This window comes from Lutjanus erythropterus, chromosome 6, assembly GCF_056507025.1.
Source record: "Lutjanus erythropterus isolate fLutEry1 chromosome 6, fLutEry1.hap2, whole genome shotgun sequence".
Taxonomy (NCBI): domain Eukaryota; kingdom Metazoa; phylum Chordata; class Actinopteri; order Lutjaniformes; family Lutjanidae; genus Lutjanus; species Lutjanus erythropterus.
Genome location: NC_139322.1, coordinates 23,473,227 through 23,495,893, shown reverse-complemented (window position 1 = coordinate 23,495,893; position 22,667 = coordinate 23,473,227). Strand labels below are relative to the sequence as shown.

The following is a 22,667-nucleotide window of genomic DNA, read 5'->3' as shown; positions in this document are numbered from 1 at the left end:
AAGTGCTTCTGCTTTCCTTTTTTGATAAAATAAAACAAAAGTAAACATCCATGACCTAAGCATGTGGAAAAACTTTGCATGAATTGTCTTTGGCATTTAATATTTGAATATTTATGCACAAAAACAATGCAGTAGTGAGCAGCAGCCCTTGTATGAAATAAAATAATAATAAAATAATATCACAATAAATATTCTACATATTATATATTATAGATATATTACTTATTATTCAGTATATCCCTAGTACTTGGTTAAGTGAGAAATGTATGAGAAAGATATTAGACAAGTATTAAAAATATTTGCACACACACACCAAGAGTGTTTCAATCTTACATTAAATAAAATGCAGATTCTGATTATTCTAAATAATATACAATAAAACAATACAAACAATAGAAAATATATCATGCGCATACTAAAAAAAAACATAAAAAGAAGATGTGTGTACGTCTGGAATTAAAATGAATGAATCTGAAGACCTTTCTCAGACCCTGCCAGAGGTGACAGACACTTGATCTGTAGTTCCTGTCATGTAAATGGATCATTTGAAGGAAATGGAACATCTATAAATATCTCCTGCTGAAGATTTCTTTTATCAGCACCCCTGCAGTCACCATAGTTCATACTGTATGATTTAGTCCTTCACCACACGTGTCCTCCTGCGATTTATGTTTTCACCACTGTGTGGAGAGTGCAGGCCGCAGCTTCTACTCCAGCGTGAGATGTTTAGGGACTGCATGTTATTATGTATGTGTCAGCAGTCTGGAGCCAGGGAACAGGAAAATACAATGCAAGCACCTTTTCAACACCCTCCCCCGTAAAACTAAACTGTGGGTTTAAACCCACAAAAGGTGGCTTACCACTGATGCAGGGAGTCATGAGAAGGACATAATACTCATCACAATAGAGATGCGCCAACTGGCAAACTAATAAACTGTCCGAATCATGACAACAGGATCAATGCTATTTTTAGCAAAAAAAAAGTTTTTTCTCCCAGCAACAAGCTCCATCGTTCATCATATGATGGTGGTAGATTTTGTTCACTGTGTTTTTAATGGTTTTTGAATGTGAGAGGAAAAAACATGCAACTTGTCAGGCTGCTGGGAGAAATCACACTTGAATATTTGTAAGAGTGACATACATGCTTTGAGACATAAAAATGTCTGCAGATTAAATTTGTATATTCTTCTGATGACATTCCAGCACAACTCTCTGGAATATGAGTGCAGAGGCCAAAATATATATGTGTGTATATATATATGTATATATAGCCACTCTTGCCCGTGGAAAAGGGAACTCACAGATTCAACAGTGACGGCAAGACAAACAGATCATAGAACCCAGCAGAAACTGTTACTGCCAGCGTTTTGTTTCCATGCATGAAAGGAGCAAAGCATTGAGCTCAGCATAATCCTTTCAGAGGGTTGTGGCCGTCCCTCTGGCTGCCCTGGTCAGCATGATGCTCCAGTGCAGAAGCTCAATGCCAGGCCTGCTCTCCCCTCTTCCTCTCCAACCGTGGATTTTCCACCGCTTTATCCGACCTGAGCCTGCAAACCCGCCCTACACACACACACACACACATACACACAATGTAAAACTGTGCCTAATCAGTTCTGCTGCCACAAACCTAATTTGTACCAATCCAGAGCACAAAGTGGAGAAATTGAGAAATTGCTCGAGCCTTGGTGATCGCGGTTTTGATTAGACTGAATGTGAACTGTCGACCGTACATTACAGAGGAGACAATGAAAGCAAAATCATGGAAAATGAGTGAAAGGTGGACATTGCAAGGGCATTAACTCTGTGCTTGTGAAAGTGTCTAAATGATTGGAAACTGAGCAAAACTCCCACTGCATTCCACTTATACCAGCTCACAGGTTCTTCCCACCCCATGCCCACTGCTTTGCTATTTTCAGGTATGAAGGCCACTGCAGTGTCTCATGGGGATTTTCAGTCTACCACTTTGTTTACATCGATTAGGCTCTTGATGGTACTCAGGTACTAGAGCTCCACATCTGCCAAGATGCCTCAAATAATGTAAACATTTAAAAACTACATCTCTACTACAAGAAATAAAATGTCAAAAATACCTCTTAAACTGACTGACTTTCCTTGCTTTCCTACAAAAAATTCTAAATGTCAACATTAGCGCTTATTAAACTTGCAGCCCAGGTCCAGATTCAGATTAATTCCTACAATGAGTGGACAGAGGGAGGTCAAGGCAGGAGAAGGGTTAAATGATTTTGTTTTGATTTGTAGTATTGTGTGCTGGCCCCTCCCCTGGGCTCTGTGGGGCTGCTGTGGCCCTGGGGTGTTATAAAAAGGCCTCCGAGCTCCCCCTGCTCTGGTAAAGAGGCTGAATGTCTGCAGGACATGCTTAACGTTTGTCTATCCATGTTCTTCTACTAACAACCAGCGGGGTTGGCACATAGATGCACAGAGACTGGCGTGTTGCTCCACTCAGGAGCTCTCTATGACAGAAATCAGAACTCAGAAGGCAGAGCAGCAGATTGTTCACGGTTGCATGAGAGTTACATGTTGAGGAGTTTACGTGTCGTTGCATTTAGCTTTAGAGAGGCAGTTTCTGTTTGAGGGCAAAGTCTTTTTGTGTCATTTGTGTTTTTTTTTTGGTCACAAACACAGTCATTATTGTGGAGAAACAGCATCTCCTTTTAGTTAGTTTTTCTGTTTCATCCCTCCATTGCTTAGAGGTTGCTTTTTGACCTTTTGCCACCATGTGGGAGTTCAGGTCCATGTCTTTCTGGCGGGCAGTGTTCGCCGAATTCTATGGCACCATGTTCTTTGTATTCTTTGGGCTGGGGGCAGCCCTCCGCTGGACCACCGGGCCCCAGAATGTCCTCCATGTTGCCTTCTGCTTTGGGCTGGCAGCTGCCACCCTCATCCAGTCCATCGGACACATCAGCGGAGGACACATCAACCCAGCCGTTACCTTCGCCTACCTGATTGGCTCCCAGATGTCCCTGTTCCGTGCTTTCTTCTACATCATGGCCCAGTGTCTTGGAGCGCTGGCTGGTGCCGCCGTGCTCTATGGGGTCACACCCGGCAACATGAGGGGAAACCTGGCACTCAACACGGTAAGATCACCTGCCAGTCACTGGAATACTACATCCATCACTAAAGTAGACTGGCTTTGACGTCTACGTTACAAATGTTACATTACAGTTTTCACATACATTGACTGTAATATTAAGACAATTAACCATATATCAATGTAGAATTAAAGTTACGCATGTAGACCAAATATAATTGCCAATGTTGTCTTGAGAAACAATATAGATTGACCATAAAATCGGAAAAGTCTGACAAAAAGGTTGTTCAAAGGAAACAATTACAATGTGTGTGTGAGTATATATATAAATATATATACATAAAATCAGTATCTGTGACATATATACTATATGTTATATAGTTTCTAACCATTTAAAAGCACATTATTTTCTGCACTGACCATTAATTCCATCACCCTTTCTTCCGTCTTCCAGCTGCAGCCAGGTATCAGCTTGGGTATGGCCACCACCATGGAGGTCTTCCTCACCCTACAGCTTGTCGTCTGCATCTTTGCTGTGACTGATGAGAGGCGCAATGGACGCCTTGGCTCTGCTGCCCTCGCCATCGGCTTCTCTGTGCTCATGGGGCATCTTCTTGGGGTAAGAAAGCACCAACCAGGGGGTCTACAGTTTGAAACGACTCTGGATCTCAGCATTGTATCACATTACAGACACACATTAACAATCTTAACCCTGACCTGCTCTCTCTGTCTTTGACTCAGATGTACTACACCGGAGCTGGAATGAACCCTGCAAGGTCTTTCGCCCCTGCTGTCCTGGTCAGGAATTTTGTCAACCACTGGGTAAGATCATCCTGTCTGCAAATCCTTTTACCCCACAAATAGGGAAGTAGCTATACCAAAAACTCAAGGTACGATAATACCACAATAAAAACACCCATCATATAAGATTTAGAGCGATACTAAAACAAAAAAAGAAAGAAAAAAAAGCAAAATGAAAACTTGAAAAATGTCCTTTATTAGCAGTTTTTGTGTATAAAAGTGTTTCTGCTTTCCTTCACTAATAAAATAAAATAAAAGTAGCCAGCCATTAATTGACCCTTTCGAACTCCCGCCCCTTCTCATTGTGTGCTCCAATGACAGTTTAGCAAGGTTATTACCTTGGAAAACGTTCTTCTTTCCTGTTTCCTGTATTTACATATGCTATGTGCTCAACTCCTATTTGTCGAAAAGAAAAGAAAAGTTTAGAGAGGGTTAAAAGATGTAGCTGGTTGACCTGTAAAAGTGACATATATACACATCTTAAGTTAGCCTAGTTAGCAAAATGTTTGCTAACTAGCTAGGTAATCTACATTTAGCTTGCGTTTTCCTAACATTGTTAACTTAAGACGTCACCCAATATGTCTCTTACAAAAAAGGAAAAAGTTGACCATGTCACTAAGTTAGCAAAACTATTATTGGAGCTGAGAAAAAAGGGGTGGGACTCAGGAATGGTCAGTTGAGAAACAAAAACTATTCAAAAAAAATTATCAAATAAAATAAAAATAATGGGCGGCACGGTGGTGCAGTGGTTAGCACTGCCGCCTCACAGCAAGAAGGTCCTGAGTTCGATCCCCCAGCTCCCCGGCTGGGGCAGGGCCTTTCTGTGTGGAGTTTGCATGTTCTCCCCGTGTCTGCGTGGGTTCTCTCCGGGTTCTCCGGCTTCCTCCCACAGTCCAAAGACATGCACGTTAGGTTAATTGGTGACTCTAAATTGCCCGTAGGTATGAATGTGAGTGTGAGTGGCTGTCTGTCTATGTGTCAGCCCTGCGATGAACTGGCGACTTGTCCAGGGTGTACCCTGCCTCTCGCCCAATGTGAGCTGGGATAGGCTCCAGCAGCCCCGCGACCCTTACGGACTAAGCGGTTACAGAAAATGAATGAATGAATGAATAAAAATAATAAAATAATTAACCATGTAGTTTCACGATAGATATCATCAGAGTCCAGTGATTTTCATATGCAAAACGTTGTTACATCCCCACCTACAAACACATTCTTTTCTGTCTTTTTCTGTTAATGACAGGTGTATTGGGTGGGACCCATGATTGGTGGCGCCATGGGTGCTCTGCTGTACGACTTCATGCTGTTCCCACGTATGCGCGGCCTGTCCGAGAGGCTCGCCACACTGAAGGGCATCCGGCCCCCAGAGGCCGAGGGCCAGCAGGAGACCCGGGGAGAGCCCATCGAGCTCAAGACACAGGCCCTATAAGCCTGGAGAAGAAGAAGATTGGCTTTCTGACCCCCCATCATCCCTCACCCCCTCACCCCCTCAATCTGCACCCTCAGTTCCCGGTCCATCTCTGCACACATACCTCCTCCCCTCCCCCGCCTCCACACATGCTAAAACACAGATCCCAAAACACCTTTTGTTATTCCAGCACTGGACCTACTGAATCACAGTGAAAGGGCGCCCACGGCCCTGACTATCACCGTCGCCTGGTTTCACCTCTACCCATCCTTCCTCCTCCTCCTCCTCCTCCCCCTTGGACTGTAGGACAAAGATGGAGGGTTAGAAGAAGACTTGCCACTGAAGGAAGCACCCTGTGCCCTGTGGTGTGGGGAGTCAGTCACTCCTGGCTGACCAGGTGGCTATAACTGCTCAGGACAGGGGCCTTTCTCTCTCTCTTTCCTTCCCCCTTTTCTCTCTCTTTCTGTTTTTCTCCCTATTTTGTAGTCTGCTAGGAGTGAAGCTACAGTAGAGCAGTGGACTTCTGCATGCTTTTCCATTTTGATCCAGTGTGATCTCTCCCTTCGTTTTGTTTCGTTTCATGAACTTTTGGGTAAATTACATGTACGTATTGTACTTTACCAGTATTTATTTGGCTCACATTCTTTTTTTTTTTTCCAGTTGTACGTGTGTGTGCGTGAGACAGAGAGTGAGTGTGTGCATGCATGTCTCTGTGCATGTGTATGCGTGTGTTTTAATTGATCTTTTTTTTTTCACTTTTTATTGCCACAATACTTTGTCTGTATCATGATTTTTTTTTATCATACAAGCATATTTTAGGGAAAGATCTCCACACCCTCACTGATACTGCAAAAGTTAAACAGATTCCATGTTTAGAGTGATCCCCTTTTTATATCAGATGAAAATAACTTATGCCTTTGACTAAAAGCCAAATTCATTCAGTGTCTCATCTAGTGAAGCACACACACATCCATATTTATATTAAAATAAACACAAAACACAAAACTATCTGGTCTTTTTTGAGCTCAGTCTTCAACAAAGCTATAAACTACTTGAAATCTAAGTGAGAAATCTGCAGGTTTGAACCACATTTAGGTAACTTATACAGTATTTGTGTTGGGTTCCATTTTAAAAAGACTTTCTGACATGAGCTTTGCTTTTAGAGCAGTGCTTATTGCAGATTCATGTACAGGTGTGAGAAAGTTGGTTTGCTTTTTACTTTTGCGTGTCTGCCATGGAAAAACAAAGAAAGCAAACCTGACAAAGCTGTCAAGAGGAACAAGCGTTTTTTTTTTTTTTTTTTTTTTTTTTTTAGTTGAATTGTGTTGTTTGACACGACTGAAGGGTCTTTTGTTACATCAAACTCGAGGTTAGAAATGAAAGAGTGCATGAGGTGTAGTGGCTTGTTGCTGGTGTTGGCAAACACCTGGTGCCTTCTCTTTTCTACGCTGAGCTGGCTGGCTCTTTGGGAGTGAGATAGTTTTTATTGGACAAGCCCCTCAAGAAGAGAGAAGGTCACCGCGAGGCGACTGAAATCTTTAGTGTGTTTGTACAGGGTGATAAATGTACACCTTTATTTTCATACACAAGAGAGAATGAACTTTGAAGTTGAAGCTCTACATCGGCCTGGTGTCCCCCCTCTCTCCCATCCCTCCTTCATTCACCCTACCTCCTCCCTTTGTTTACGAGGCAGCCGTTTTGTTCTGCTCTAATGAGGGGACATCTAAAGCTGCTGGGATGGAGGGAAGGAAGGGGACGGGGCACTGAGATATAAGTTAGCATTTTGACACATTTCACCACCAGGCATGTAAGCTGATGCTCTTTCTGCTTCCTCTACATAACCTTTTTTTTTTTCTTCAGTGTGATTTCCCTGGCAGTGGTTGAGTAGAATTTACATTTTAGTGACATGTTGAAATTAGAATTTGTGTTCTAATGGAAAAGCTTTGTGATGTACAGTGTAAAGTTTTCTTTTTTAAAAAAATCATTTCATGATTGTTGAAACTGGATGGACAGGAAATATAATATGCTAGTTATGCAATGTCTCCTCTCTGGCTGATGGATTATGGAAGTGATGCCGATTATGTTACACACCAATATGCTCTCATTCAATGGACAGCCCTTTTTGGTACCAGGCATACCTTCCCAATCTGCCACTGATTTATTATTTTTATATATGTCAAAAAAATCAGAAAATTCTTATGTTTCCAATCCCTTTTTTGTCTGTTTTCTTTTAGACTGACTGTAGAAAAAATCTGGGATTTAAATAGATGGTTTCATGTAGAGACAAATCTTAGTTGCAACAATATAATAATTATCATCACATATTCCACTTCTGACAACTAAACCCAGTGCCATTAACAGAAACATCTGCCAATAACATGAGGTTATTTTTGTCATACAACAGAGACGGTGAAAGTTGCAATTCATCCGTCTGCAACAGCTCACTGCGCAAAATACCCAAGAATCCAGAGATATCTTTTAAAATTCTTGTTTCCCATCCCTTTTTTGTCTGTTTTCTTTTAGACTGACTATAGAAAAATATGAGATTTAAACAGATGGTTCCAAAAAACCAGTCTGAGATGTATGCGTCAATTATCATCACATATTCTACTTCTGAGAACTAAACCATTAGCATGAACATCTGCCAATCAGATGACAAGAGACGCAGTGAAAGTTGCAATTCATTTATCTGTGACTGCTTACTGCATGAAATGACACAGAATCTGGAGGCATCTTTTTAAAATTCTTTCAAGAACCTGGAGCATATCTGGAGATGTTTTTGATATGTTTTATACCAGGTCAAATAATAAGCCAGCATTTCCCTCTACTGTGTCCAGATACACATAATGTTGCACACACATTCATTAAAATATCAGAATATGCACTCATGCCATATACTGAAATATACAGAATATGTATATGAGTATTTAGCTGTAATATGACCAAATCACTAGAAATGTGATCTGTGTGGCATTCAAAATACAACATCTGTCATATCAGAATCAAAATATCTTAACTCTAATTCTGATAAAATAAGATAAAACATGCTCAGGATTTGGGATCTTACCGTCTCATGATCGCTGACTATCCAACATGGTTTTCATCATATATGGGTCATAGTTTGAAATATCTGGACATATCTGGGGTATTTTGCGCATTTCCTCTATGTGCAGCGTTTCAGAAGTTGCCATAAACACCGTGACATCAGCCAAGGCTGACTTAAGGGAGTCAGTTTAATTCTTGTAAATAAATTCACAAAAATATTTTTCATATTTTGAGAAAAACTGAGATTTTATTTGTTACCATGGTTAAAAGATTATATGGATTGTAGTAGTAGCCTCAGAGTGATTTCTCCACAAGATATAAAAGGTTATCATCTACCAAACATACATGCAACATGGTACATCCAACACACCACTGTATTATGACATGCACAACACTGACAATGATTGTAAGTAGTGCAAAGCGTCTCGTAAATGTTATTTTATGGGGATAATTGGATTTGATATACATTCAGATGCAAATAAAAGGTAAAATCCGAACTAAGTTCGATTTAGAGGCCCCACACAGCAAATTAATTGCATCATCTGTCAGAGCAATGTTCTTATTTATCCAGTGTCCATTATTACCATTTTTGATTGTGTTTGCATTTTAACCTTTACAATCACACAACTCTAACAACAAAAAACATTTAAATGCCACATTGACATGTCCTGTGAGACCCCAAACAAATGAAATCTAGTCAAATTAAATCTGAGAATTTACATGAAAGACTAAAGGAAGATTGTTTGTAAAAACACTGTTGATCATTTTGATCAAAGATTTAATTGTGGATTTCTTTTGTGGGCCATCTAAATAGAGAAATAACGAATCTAAACCATGTAACCAGTACATTTATGCTAAGTTAGTAGGATACATACTTACAAAAAGAGCCAGCAATTATTGAGATTAACTGACAAAAGCTTTAAAAATATATACATGTAACAGAAAATAGACACAAATTTTTAAGTAGACAGATATAATAAAAGCATTTCCCACAATTATCACCACTTCTGCCCTCTGCTGCACTAAGTGTCCATCAGCATGGTATAGTTTCACAGTCAACAGTGATGGAAAAGCTTATTGTTCCTCTTCATGCTCTAATCCTCTCCATGCCACAGAACGTGTTAGACTCACAAACATTTTTTTGAAGTATTAATCTGTTCGTTACTGTGAGACTGAGCGTAGAATAGCTCAGGCTTGGCCAGCTTCCCAATCACAAGGACAGGAAACAGGAAAATACTATTCAAATATGCCTGCATCATCATAACTAAATATACATTCAACAGCTACAGAGCACAAAATAACCTCCAAACTCCAAGCTGTTTGTATGTTTCGTCGTTGTTGGAAAAGCACTGTAATCTGTACAGTAAATCACTTATTTTCCAAAATGCATAGAGTATAGTATAAACAGGCAAGCACAGAAATCAAACTTACCACCATGAGACAGAAAGAGAAAGGGCTCATAATAAAGATGGCTGACGGACGGCGATGACATCACTTTTTCCTCTGGTTTGTTCTCAGTTCAACTTTGTCCTTTAAATGATTTCCCGCTTCAGCGCATCATGAGCTCAACGTGTTGAGTCCCAGAGAAATCAAATTTGTCTCCAACAAGTTTTGTTTTTGTTTTGTTTGTCAAGGGAAGATGAAGCTGTAGACGGATGAGTAAGGTGAAGGAGGGGAGTCTGTACAAACAATGGCGCTTTTTTCCTCATGAAGGTCAGATAAACGAGTTCAGCTCTGGTCTCTGTCCGATGTTCAAAATGCAGCTTCCTAATTAGTGCTGCTCAGAGGCTGCAGGAGATCGAAATCAAATTCTAGGTCCATGTTGTTATCTGAGGGACTAAAGACACACACACACACACACACACACACACAGAAACACTTAATGGCATCTCAGCACTGTGTAAAAGTATGTGGTAACACTTTATTTGAAAGGGTGTGCATTGGACTGTCATAATGCTGTCATAACCATGACATGTCACCTGTCATGTATGAGCATTGCATGTACAGTCATGAACATGTTTATGACTGCTGTAATTAAGTGTCATTTGATCAGTGGTGTCATTTTTAATGGAAAGTTGACATTGTTTGAAATGTCTTTATTATGACAGCTTGACAAAACAAGACAACATAACCTGTGAAAGTCTTTGTTATAACAACCTGACATTAACCAAAACAACATAACCTGTTAATGTCTTTCTTAAGACAACCTGACATTAACCAAGACAACATAACCATCATAACCATGTAATAGCAGGCCTAATTATTGAAGTGGCCTTGTAACTTCTAATGACATGGTAGTGACCATTATAAAAGTAGTGACAGTGTAATAAATCTCTATGACAAGTCCAAAATGTTCCAGTTTACTTAAGGTCAAGGAAAAAATTCATTCCACACTTATAATGTTCCAGTGTCAAAACCAACTACAAATGACAGTTTGTTTCATCTTGATTAATGTCAAGTTTTCATTTTTTCTTGGTTAATGCCAAGTTGTCATAACATGGATTTTTGTCTTGATTAATGTGAATGTGTAATGAAAGATATTTTTTCTTGATTGATGTCAAGTTGTCATAAGAAAGACATTGTTGTCTTGGTTAATATTAAGTTGTCCAAAAATGGACATTTTGGTCTGGATTAATGTCAAGTTGTCATAAAAAAGACATATCAAACAATGTCAATTTTGCATTAAAAAGACATAACTGACCAAATGACACTTAATGATAAAAGTCAAATTCGTAAGGAAAGGTGTCATAACACGGTTATGATGGTGTCATGTCAGTCTCATGCACAACCCTGTTTCCGAGCGTTTCCAAGAATTTTTGGGAAAAGCAAACATCATGGCAATGGATTTAATGCACAGATCTGAAGATGAAAACCTACATGTGTTCAGAGAAGACAACAGGAGAGCTTGGGTTGAAATCCACAGCAGGACTTGCAGCAGGTTTTATTATGTCTTGAGGAATGGACTCTTGTGGGCTGAAGGGCTGCTGGAACTGATGCCTGAAAGAAACAGCAGGAGGAACCTTAGATTCATTATTGACCAGTAAGGGTGTGTGAGATACAATTTTCAGTCACTTTATCAAACAACTCAAGACTGGCATGTTTTGGTGTAAAAAACCTAACACCGGCCAAATTACAAACCAAAGGCCTCATTATTTACTCATTACCTTATAATGCCAAGAAATCAATCAATGCAAGAAATTACAAGTAATCAGTGTAATCACTTGTGTGTGTGCATGTCTGGAGCTGATCTCGAGTACCACTGGACCGATCAGTCAAATTTTTTTTGTGCACATCCATGACTGTATGATGAAGGACATCTGTGATTCAGAATTCTTGATAAACTTTGAAAACCCCTTTTTAATGACTTTTATGCCTTTATGTTTTATCCTATTCTTGTGAACGCCGTATATCAAAAACAGCTCAGGGGAATTTCTTCTGACTTGATACAAATGTTCACTTGGATTTGAGGATGAACTGATTAAAATTTTGGTGGTCAAAGGTCAAGATCACTGTAACCTCAAGTCCATCCCATTCTTGTGGACAAATTATCTCAAGACAAGTCTTAGGGGAATTTCTTCAAACGTGATACAAATGTGCAGTTGGACTCAAAGATGAACTGGTTCGATTTTGGTGGTCAAAGATCACAGTCATAATAGAAATAATTTTATAAGTCTGGACAGACAGATGTAAACTGCAATTTTTGATGGCAGTATGAAACATCAACAAATGAAAATACTCAAGTAAAGTACAAGTACCTAAAGCTGTTTTAAAGCAGCAGCAATTGAGAGAACTCAAGTGTCATAAGTCATAACTTTGCTGCTCTGTTATAAAAAACTACTTTAAGTATTTAGAAGGTAAGTATAAGTACAAAACATATGCAAGGTTCATGCCAATAAAATGAAAATGGAAGAAAGTAGCACAAGTGTACCAACTATTGCTAGAGACTCCTGAAAAACTGAAGTATTTGTATGGGATACTTAACCTGTTCAACAGTTTACTTTAAATTTAGCGCAAATGTCCAAAGTTCTCTAAGATACAAAGTATTTCATATTGAATTCAAATGAAATTTGAATAAAATGGTGCCCAAGTGATAGAGAATAGGTGCATGTCACAAGTCAAAAAATGTCAACTTGGATTGAAATATTTGCTTAACACGAGTGTTATATAACTTAAGTGAGACACTGGAACAAAAACAGAATATACAGAGAAATATCTGATCAATCTTATGGCTGCTTCAGGAGAGTTTGTAGGAGAGTACTGGAGCATGAGACCAGATTAAGAATTGAGGCTTTTATTGGTACACTTAAGTACTCAGCTGAATATGAATGATAGGAAGTGAGTTGGACAGTATGGAAAGAGAGAGACACTTACACGGGGAAGCCGACATTACTGCGAGGGCTTTCAGCAAGTGGTGCCAGACTGGAACCTGGGTGTGAGGCTGAACCAGAATCACTGCATATATTCACACACACATACAAAACATGATTATATTCAGTGTTTTTCATTGTTCTCAAAATGCCTTTAATAGTAATGGTTTATTTGCAAAAAGAAAAAAAGAAAAAAACAGGTCCTTACGTGCCGACTTTAGTATGGAGGGACACAGGGATATAACCCCCAGAGGCTGGCACCTGAGGCTCTGTTTCAAACGATAGCAGAAACAAACAAATAAACAAACAAACAAACAAAAAAAAACGCCATGCATTAGTTGTGTGTTCTCACTCGTACTCAGAACACAAAGCTGATTCTGTCCATGAAGACAATTACCTGAGTAGTACTTTCTGAAAACTTCATGTTTAGGGTATTCTGGATACAGGAGTGTTATGTGGTTGATGTCCCGGATGCGGTCACCAAGACTTCGGATCTCAAGATCTCTCTTGGTGAAGGGCTGGATGTTCTGAATTTTCTGTCCCCCGTCTAAGAGAAAAAAATGTTTGATGTGTCAGTGTGTGTGTGTGTGTGTGTGTGTGTGTGTGTATATATATATAAGAGAAAGAGAGAGAGAGAGAGAGAGAGAGAGAGAGAGAGAGAGAGAGAGAGACATTTAACATATGTAAGATCTGTATCTACACATCTTTTGGTCATTCTAGTGATTTTCAAAAAGCTTGCTCTGTTCTAAAATGGATGTCAGTTCAACAATATATTAAATTGTTTAAAAATTCTGTCCAGAATTGTTGCAAAGGTCTAAAGACCATAAAATAGAACTAATGAATTAAACTAAGCATGATCAAACTCAAACTGAGGCCACACCAGCAACTTACTCTCACTAGCAGACACATATGCGATGGTTATGCCTCCGATCTCAGAGTCACTAAAGCGAAGCAAAAACGTCCCGTTGGGTCTGTCTTTGAGAATCAGGTGTAGATGCTGCTTCCCAATGAATCCAAATATTAGCCTAGCGGAGCAAAACATTGCAAACTCGCTGTTATGAACACACTGTAGCAAATGTCTCATAATTACTACTGAAATAGAAGAGGTAGATAGAAGAGATAGAAGAGTCTGCTCACCCTTCACTCCAGTAGGCCTTCAGGTGCTTCTTGGTCAGCTCCATCACTCCCTCAAACCACTGCCAGAAAGTGAACGGTCGACCCGGGAGGACCTCCTGTAACATTGAAAGGTACTGTGAGATTTGACTGTATGTCAGCCTGTGTGTCTGTGTGAGAGGATCTACACTTGTGTGTGTGTGTGTGTGTGTGTGTGTGTGTGTGTGTGTGTGTGTGTGTGTGTACCTTATTAAACTGGGCCCAGGAAACCAACATGTTGCCGAAGTCATCGGCAAAGTCGGGCTTGTCGAATATCTTCTGGGCCAAGAAGTGCTGGTTGTACTGGTCCAGATTGTGCTGCGTCTGGACCTCAGAGGTGAATTTACTGTTAAGAGTGGTGCACATCATCCTCCAGGGCACGCGCTCCGGCACCATGAACGGCACTCTGTCCTGATGACAACAACAAAGAGCACGCAATTACAATAATGCCAGGGTAAGAGTGATAGAATAAAGTTTGAATACACCAGAATCATACATGTTTATTGCAGGCATTTTGTTTCAGTGGTTTGGCATTTCAAAACAATAAATCTATTTCTTGCAGACCACACTGACCTATTTCCAGTCAACACTTGGACTTTAAGTGACACAAAGAGAGCCACTAACAGGAAACATGTCCACAGAGCTTGTGTGCACATTATTGTAAGTTGGTGGATAACCTCCACTTCTATAGAGGAAACTGGTGAAGCTGCATAAAATAGTTTATCTGATGAAATAAACCAGGAGATGTTTGTTGTACTGATGTTTGAGTATTATGAGTGATAAGCGCTGAATATGTTCTGTGTCTTTCTCCAGAAGTGATCTGCAATCTGACATATATGTTCACAGATTTTAGGGGGATTTCTCAAAACTTCACTAAGACTGGGTGGCATCACAAAAGATTAATTTGATCTAAGATTCATTCTAGTCAGAGTTTAGCAAAACTACGATTACAATGAGTGAATCCAGATTTTAAATTAAGCAGAGCTCTGTTGCACAACTAAAAACTAAAATCTCAGTTTAGTTTAGTTTAGTTATTAAACAGTTTAATCAATATGAGGATATCTGCTAAAAAAAAAAAGATAAAAAGTTAATAAAATGTTTCATTGTTTGGAACAATATGGAGCAACTTTTATTATTTTTCTCACTCCATCTAAAAAAGGCAGCCATTTTTAAAGGTAAACCTCTTAATGTGTTAGTTTAAAGTTAATACTGGATCACAGTTTAAATTGGATGCAAGAGAATTCAATTTAATCTAGGTTTAGAGTAGAAACTAAAGTGAAGTTTAAATACAGGTTTAAATTTTATCTTACTTAGTTTTATGCTCATTTAAGTTTGGTGCAACATATTTTATTCTGTTTTAAAAATTACTCCTTTTTGGTGCAACTCAGCCTGAATCAGTTTTTGTAGCTCAGTGGCCATCCACTTTATACCAGGGTAAATGCAGTTCATTCATTTTGAAATTTCCATGTCAGTTATTTGTAACATTATGGTTACTGAAAACAAATACTCACTTATTCACTCACTTCTACACTAGCTTCTAAACTGCTGCCACTTTTCTTAAAAAAGAGCTCTTTTTGGCTTCACACCAAAATATCTGCTCCACTGACAATAAAAGCTCAGGCTGAGCAGTGGAAACCTGCTGTCTGAACTGCTCAGCCTCCTTGAAAGATTCATCATCACTGTTATCTTAAGTACACAGAACCTGTAACCACTCCGAACACAACATAATAGCAAACAGATCCACCCCTCCCTTCAGTGCTGCTTCAGAAGCTTCATGAGGGCGCAATGCCAAAGAAACAACAGTAACAACTGAGCAATATGGTGGTGGAATCCAGCGCATGTGCAGCCAGAAGTAACAGGTAGCCTAAGTGGGGGAAAATAATATTTTATCGCTATAAAAATAGAAGTGTGGAGAGGACTGGAGCGGAGCTGAGGCCCACAGCCGACAGACAGCTGCTGAGAGCCGGGAGCTTTGGGGGAGAGAGGCTGGAGATTCTGGGGGAAGAAAAAGAGAGCAGAGAGTTTATGTTTCAAACTTTTAAGATTATCTCATCCCACTCTCACTTCTCAAGCTGCTTGCAGCAGTAACTCACATATGAGCCAAATGCACTCAGCCATTTACAAAAAGCCTCTGTGTCCATGTTGACTGCTGAGCGGAGGAGTAATGTAGAGCGGAAAGAAGAGAGACAGGAGGGACAAAACAGAAGGAACCAGCTTCTCTGGTGAGTGCTGTCAGAGGCTCACACACACACACACACACACACACACACACACACACACACAGCCAGCGCCTGCCAGTCAGTGTTGGCTAGCTGCTACTAAAAACTCACTCGTGCCAGGAGAATATGTGCTTAGCTTTTGATGTGAACCATGCACAGTCAGTCCCACTTCCCTAATCTCCACCCCTCCTCCCCGTGTCCTGTGCACGAGCGCAAACACGACCTGCTGTAAACTGTCTGTAAACAGTCTGAGCCGCTTTGTTTATATACTATTTACAGAGCCAGGGCTGTGTAGAAACACCAGGGGTTTTTCAACACAAACACAGAACAGGGAGCTAAAGGACTCTGAGGAGATATTCACTATATCTGATATAAAAGTGTATTGGATAGTACAGCCCACCTTTAATGTCTGTCTGCAAGGCTAAACAACTGGATTGAGAGGTGGCTACTAAATTTAGTTGGTTCTAAACAACTATCCAACTATCCAACCAACCAACCAAAGTATACCTATTTTTCATCAGATGTAGTTAAGTGTGTATAACTAAACAAAGGTTGAGAAAACTTCCTAATTTATTCAAAACTAAAGACCTTAAGAGTGATTTAAAACAAAAACAAAATATAGTGAAGACAGTTGCCAAAAAAATATGAGTTTGCTGTATAACTAATTGCATTTTATTTTCACTCATATGAAAAAGGGATTGATGCTCCACTAAGCAACTTCAGCAACTCACGGTGAAGCTGTAGCCTACATCTACTGCAACAGAGTGCAACTTCTGGAAGAAACCAATAATACAGGAAACATTTTGAGGCATGATCTATGACATTCATGTGTTGCATTAATTTGAACAGTGATTTTCCTCGTGTGATATTGCCTTTATGGAAAAAGCAACAGACCTCCTTCACAGCAGACATTATGACTTGTCAATGCAGGAAAAACACAGGAGTCGTCAGTAACAAGTAAAACAACTGCATTCCATTTAGATGACTAAACAGCAATGTGAGAGATTACAGAACATGATTTAACATGTTAGTCAGGTTTAGAAATGCTGGTGTGTTTTTTTTCCACTCTTCACACAGAGTAAGTTAACTGGCTGCAGCTTCATGTTTTAGACAGATATGAGAGAAGTATCGACCTTTTCATTTAACTCTCTGCCAGGAACCAAATTAGCACATTTTCTAAAATGTTGAATCATTCCTTTAAATAAATATTTCAATTCAAAAGAAAGGATTTATATGTCAGCTTGTTTTGTTTTATGCCATAATTACAGCTAAACCACTGAGCTCCTGTTCAATTTACTTTCCTGTTTTAGTCACTGTGAATCATTGAGTTGAATCCATGCACTGGTCTGTTATCATACTACAATATATCTGATAATTTGTCCACTAAAATGTATCCTAATGTAAATACCATCTGTGAATGTTGCTGTCTGTCTACCTTTTTTGCACCATTCTAAATTATTTATTCATGGTTTATTTGACAAGAAAAAATAAACCATAGATAAGCTGAAAAAAGCTAGCAAATACAAGTATTATAGTGTTTATAGCGAATGCTAATTTGCGTCACTGTCACCAGAAGGCCTTTTATAAGAATAAGAGAAACAGTGAGGCAAAAAGATGACAAATTGAACACAACAAAATAATATATATAAAATAATAGTAAAAACTGAGTACAGCAAAACAAACAAAAAAAACAATAAAGCATGCTCTGAAAGGAATTACATTTAAAAACTAGACATAAGAACATGTTTGTTGCCGAATTAAGCAGGATTTGGTAGCTCCCTTGAAAATAGTTCGCAGATTTCAAGTGATCAGCTGGTGACTTCCAAGACTTTTCTTCTTTCACAAAAAAAGCTGTTTAACTGCCACATTAGTGAAGCCAAATCCATGGTCATAAACTTTCTAACACCGCTCGAGCGTAAGTTACTTTTAATGACCTGGAAAACCCCACAACTGCCAATGCATTGGGCAGTTAAAGGAAGTGATGCAGCACCTACAATTAGAGCAGGTCATTGAATCCTGATGGCTGAATGGGTGCGGTGCGTACCACAAAACTACAGTGTGCCCAGATTGCAGAATGCCATAAAAGAGAGAACGAGATAAGCTCAGGTATGTGCCCTGTGACTCTCCTGAAAAGTTCAAGAAAGAAAGGCTGACCTTGAATTGAACTGAAAGAGACACAGTATTGGTATAATCTGGTGTTTCTTAAGTGGGGCTACTTGTACTCCTAAATATTATAGTTCGCAATCAGTCAGCACTGCACCTCATAGTACATGCTTTAAATTGCCTGTATGTTTTACCATTATGTTGTTTCTGTTTTACTGGTGTATGTATAAAGACAAAAAACATTTAAATACCTCTGTTAATCTGTCTCCACTTTCTTTTTCTGTTGTAGTCTCATCCCTGTATGTTCCCTTTGTAATTTTGAGGTTTTTGTCCTATACTGGTATGTTATAAACAAAACAAAACAAAACAAAAACAAAAACAAAATATAGTTTATCTGCTCCACACTATGAATTATTGTGCTTTTAATATACTGAAATTAATCCCATAATTATCTGCTGCATAGCCGATAAGTCCTAGCCTGCTGGAGGCATATCAGGGGAATTTCTGGACTAATGCTTATCTACCACCTTTCACCTCAAAGTATTTTCCCTTTAGTGATGAAAGATGACCACACAGAGTGGGTAGATTCCACTTGATAGCTGTTGCCAGTCTCTGTAGTTGTGGGAGGAAGTTATAATGGTCAGTCCTGGATGACAAATATCAACTCTGTACAACCCCAATGAATCCTCTGTTTTTGACAATGGCATAAAAATAGATCGAAACATGATAGTTACTAAGGAAGGAATGAGGAGTGAATCACTAATGACCTGTGTCCTCCAGACTGCTTAGTATGTGCTCAGTATCACGTATCACTTTACTTGAGGGAGGGCACAGAATTGTAAATAATGGTTAAGTAATTAGTAATTAATAAGTCAGTAGTTTGTGCCACTCTGCAGCTGGTTCTGGGATAATCAGGAGCAACTCATTAAGAAAGTGGTCAGTACGTCGATTCACAGATATTTATGAACTAATCATTATATAATTATTCATTAATATAGTATCTCCCAGTCTGTTCTCTAGTTATTTGGGATTATCTACGATATAGTCCTTGGATCACAGTTATGCAGGTCTCACTCATTAACAATTCATTAACTGTAAATTACTCTAGATTCATTCTTCACTTGATTCTTAGTAACGGTCACATTTTTTGTGTACTGGACTGTAAAGTGTTACTGATGTTTTTATGAAATCTTTTTTTACTGCTTTAGGTTTCGTTGAACACAAGAAAGTAAACTGTCCTCCCCACATCCAGTCTGCCTTGGGCAATACCACGTTAGTTGGCTTACTGAACCTATTATTATGGAATTTATATGGTTTATTTCAATTCAAATCAATACTAAAACAACTGCAGAAAATTCCTCCAAAAACCAATCAACTGCTGTAAAGAATGTTAACCCAAAGAAATTAGCAGTACTCAGAAAAATCAAGGCAATCACATGTATCACATGTACTCTCTGATAACATTTAAATTAAAATTATTGATTATGTCAACTCAAATATGTAAATGCACATTTTTTTTTATCCTTCTCATTGAAATAAGTTAACAGAAGTGAATAAAATAGTATAATAAAGTATATAGTACATTAGTATATTAGCCCACTATTTCATGTTTGTGTTCATGTTTCCATTTTTTTTTTAAATATTTGTATTTTGTATTTTTCCCTTATTAATAGAAACTTATTAGTTTAATTAACACAAAATAAAGAAAAAGTTAGTAGAACCTCTAAACAAACTTTAGGTTTTCACTGCTTAATAAAAATAATAATTTGAGCTTTCAGTTTTATAGTGAACATGAACCTGTACCTGTATGTATGACAGTGTATTAAGCTGTCAGCACTGTAATCAGTGCTGCCACACTGCTCACTTAAAAGCTATGCTGTCACCTGCTGCCTGCTGCTGCTGTCACTGGTTATTATCAGAGTTGGATGGAACATGTTACAAAATAACGTGTTACAGTAATATATTATTTAGCAGTAACAAAGTAATATAACACTGTAATAACAAGATTCTGGTAGTATCATTACATTCACCAGTCATGAAGCATCATACCAGAGGTGCCAGACTCATTTCAGAAGTTGGGGTGGTAAAAACTATAAACCAGCACAAAAATGTTAATTACCAACATAAATCACCACGTTCAGAACAGACAGATTACAAACACTAACAACAAAAAGCAACATGATCATATCACAGCAAACTTAACACTCTTAACTACTCAGTCCAACACCACAGGCATGATGGGAAATATGATGGGTCTTTGATACTCACAATAACATTTTAACCTACATTACAAACCGGAGCGGAGAGCCAGAGAGCAGCACACTCTGTCCTGCATGGGTTGCAAAATATAGTTAAACATATTTATTCGGATCGTTTTTTGTGCAAATTGTTGAACAAATAAATGTTTCAGGTCGCCATTACGCCTGTGACAGTTGAGATGAAAGCCTGCACTGAGCCGGGGTGAACAGGAACACAACCTTTTTACCGTAAGTGGTGCAATTTAGCAACATTTGCAGGGATACGGCTATGAAAAAAACACTGTCGTCTTTCACTATATAATGGCTCATCATACATCTGTGGTTATTTTGGTGAAGGTAACTTGGGATGCCCCGATCGCATTTTTTTTGCCGCTAATACTGATTACAGATGTCTATGAGCCATATGCACACCCAATACTGATAATTTTTCGTTTTATTATAGCAGTTGCTATAGTATTATTATAGGTCAGATTAAGTATTAATGTACAGTGAGCAGGTCGTTAGTGTGAAATAAATCCGGATCCGGATCAGGATGATACAGGAACCCAGAGTGGAGGGGTCTGGAATCATCCTGAAGAGGTTTATATGGTGACTGATCAAGTTAGAGCCCACAGTAATGTATTCCACATGAGTTAGCTGACTAAAATACAGTTATTGTGTTGAGAAACAGACAAACGGCATCACTGATAACTGGAGTGACCTAAATGTGAAGGGACAACAAAGCAACAGTAGAGTAAACAGGAAAAGCAAACAAAAGAATGATTTGACACTTACTGGTTCAGAAAAGGCACAGTCCCATATGATGGTGGCCAGAGCGTTGTTGTCTTGACTACCATGGACGATGACAACCAAGGGCAGTGAGATCATCTGTAATCAGTGACATTAAGTTTTAAGTTTGTCAACAGCCCTGTTCCCACTAATTAAATATACTGAAAGTAGGGCGTAAGTCATTGAACAGTTCCAAAACATGAAATCTTCTGTGTATGAGCACATAGTTTTCAGCTCAGTGTGCACGAGGCAGGATGCAACTTCGTTCAATATGATGCACCCTTCTCATAAAACCTAAATTAGCACACTTCATTTAGCGAAAGGATGTAAACAACACTTAAAGAGCAGGCAGAACAATGGATGGGGTCAAACCTGTATCCTGTAGGGAGTGTCACAGCCTGTGATGGTGATCTCTGTCGAGAACAGGAGAGCAAACTTCTCTTCTGTCACAGACTCTGATCCCTTTCTGTCTGCTCTCTTGATCTTCTTGATGGACTGTCAAACCAATATAAGAGTTTAAATTTGCTAACAAGTAAAAACAATAATCTAATTTAGGCTGAGAAATCTAGACTGGTACATACCATGTTCCTGAAGGTGGCACATGTGCTCTTGCTGGCTGTAATGTGCTCTAGGATGGCCGTGTTGTTGATCAGTTCACCAACATTATCGCTGCAGGGAACAAAACAGAGAAGAGCAAGGATTTAAAGAAAACTAAGTAATAATTTTCACCAGTAACCCATTTCTATATGTTATGTATTATTTTTTTGTTTATTCACGAATACATAAATACATTTTAAAGGATCAAATCTGCATAACAGAAATATTCTATAATTAAGAATACAGATCGCGTGTTAGCCACAATTTTATTTTAATAAATTCTCATAAAAAACTTACATCAACTTGTTGCCCACTAGAATCCTTTATTTTTAAACAGCAGACTTCTTAGGTCACTGCCCAATACATTATAATCTAGGACAAACACCTGTATAATCGAAGAGACAATCTGAAAGATTTTCACTGAAACAAAATGTTACTATATGTTGCTGAGCTTGTGTGCCACTGATTAAAGTATTGGAATATTTTCAGTTTCACAGATGGGTTTCTGTGGTAACATTCCCAGGAAGAATGACATATTAAGTTATTGCTAATGTCATCACTATGAAGAGATTTCTGCATATGAATGCAGAATGTCAAACTGTCATCAGCAGATAGCCAGTGGATTTCGAGACTCCTGCAAATGCAAACCAAATATAAACTCATGTAAAAACAAAACAGAAAACAGTCCTCCTGATACCTCCATTGTTTTTCTCATCAACTGCAGTGTTTCCTGAAGGCATTGTTTCCCATGAAAAACAAGGTTGACCTCTCAGTCAGTTGAGGAAACTGACGGCGCACACCGCAGTACATTAGAACATTAAATGTGTCAGATTCTCAGCACTTAAACTCCTGCTTCCATTCGCTCCTAAATTTTCACTTCCGTTTTGTTTTTTCCTCGTC

At 38.8% G+C, this 22,667-nt stretch overlaps 2 protein-coding genes across 2 annotated transcripts in view; one reads left to right on the top strand and one right to left on the bottom strand.

The window, feature by feature from the left end:
* The first annotated feature begins 447 nt into the window (after nucleotides 1-447).
* Nucleotides 448-7,470, top strand: mipa (major intrinsic protein of lens fiber a). The gene is made up of 4 exons (XM_084721253.1): nucleotides 448-3,095; nucleotides 3,504-3,668; nucleotides 3,791-3,871; nucleotides 5,094-7,470. Exons 1-4 carry the CDS (start codon nucleotides 2,736-2,738, stop codon nucleotides 5,277-5,279), a joined length of 792 nt encoding a protein of 263 aa, XP_084577379.1. The 5' UTR covers nucleotides 448-2,735; the 3' UTR covers nucleotides 5,280-7,470.
* A 2,165-nt stretch (nucleotides 7,471-9,635) lies between these two features.
* Nucleotides 9,636-22,667, bottom strand: part of stat6 (signal transducer and activator of transcription 6, interleukin-4 induced) — a 37,877-nt gene continuing 24,845 nt past the window's right edge. Inside the window, exons 10-20 of the mRNA XM_084721252.1 lie at nucleotides 21,752-21,839; nucleotides 21,543-21,665; nucleotides 21,177-21,269; nucleotides 14,030-14,233; nucleotides 13,808-13,902; nucleotides 13,562-13,695; nucleotides 13,068-13,217; nucleotides 12,879-12,939; nucleotides 12,675-12,755; nucleotides 11,181-11,300; nucleotides 9,636-10,140 (exon numbers count right to left, since the gene is read on the bottom strand). Coding sequence (XP_084577378.1) covers nucleotides 10,071-10,140; nucleotides 11,181-11,300; nucleotides 12,675-12,755; nucleotides 12,879-12,939; nucleotides 13,068-13,217; nucleotides 13,562-13,695; nucleotides 13,808-13,902; nucleotides 14,030-14,233; nucleotides 21,177-21,269; nucleotides 21,543-21,665; nucleotides 21,752-21,839 — 1,219 coding nt within the window. The 3' untranslated portion in view covers nucleotides 9,636-10,070. The remainder of the gene's footprint in view (nucleotides 10,141-11,180; nucleotides 11,301-12,674; nucleotides 12,756-12,878; nucleotides 12,940-13,067; nucleotides 13,218-13,561; nucleotides 13,696-13,807; nucleotides 13,903-14,029; nucleotides 14,234-21,176; nucleotides 21,270-21,542; nucleotides 21,666-21,751; nucleotides 21,840-22,667) is intronic.

Bases quoted from the DNA above. Each gene is read 5' to 3' on its own strand.
- mipa (XM_084721253.1), top strand. From the start codon at position 2,736: ATGTGGGAGTTCAGGTCCATGTCTTTCTGGCGGGCAGTGTTCGCCGAA. The intron at 3,096-3,503 runs GTAAGATCACCT...TCCGTCTTCCAG, and splicing joins GAAACCTGGCACTCAACACG to CTGCAGCCAGGTATCAGCTT. The intron at 3,872-5,093 runs GTAAGATCATCC...TGTTAATGACAG, and splicing joins GGAATTTTGTCAACCACTGG to GTGTATTGGGTGGGACCCAT.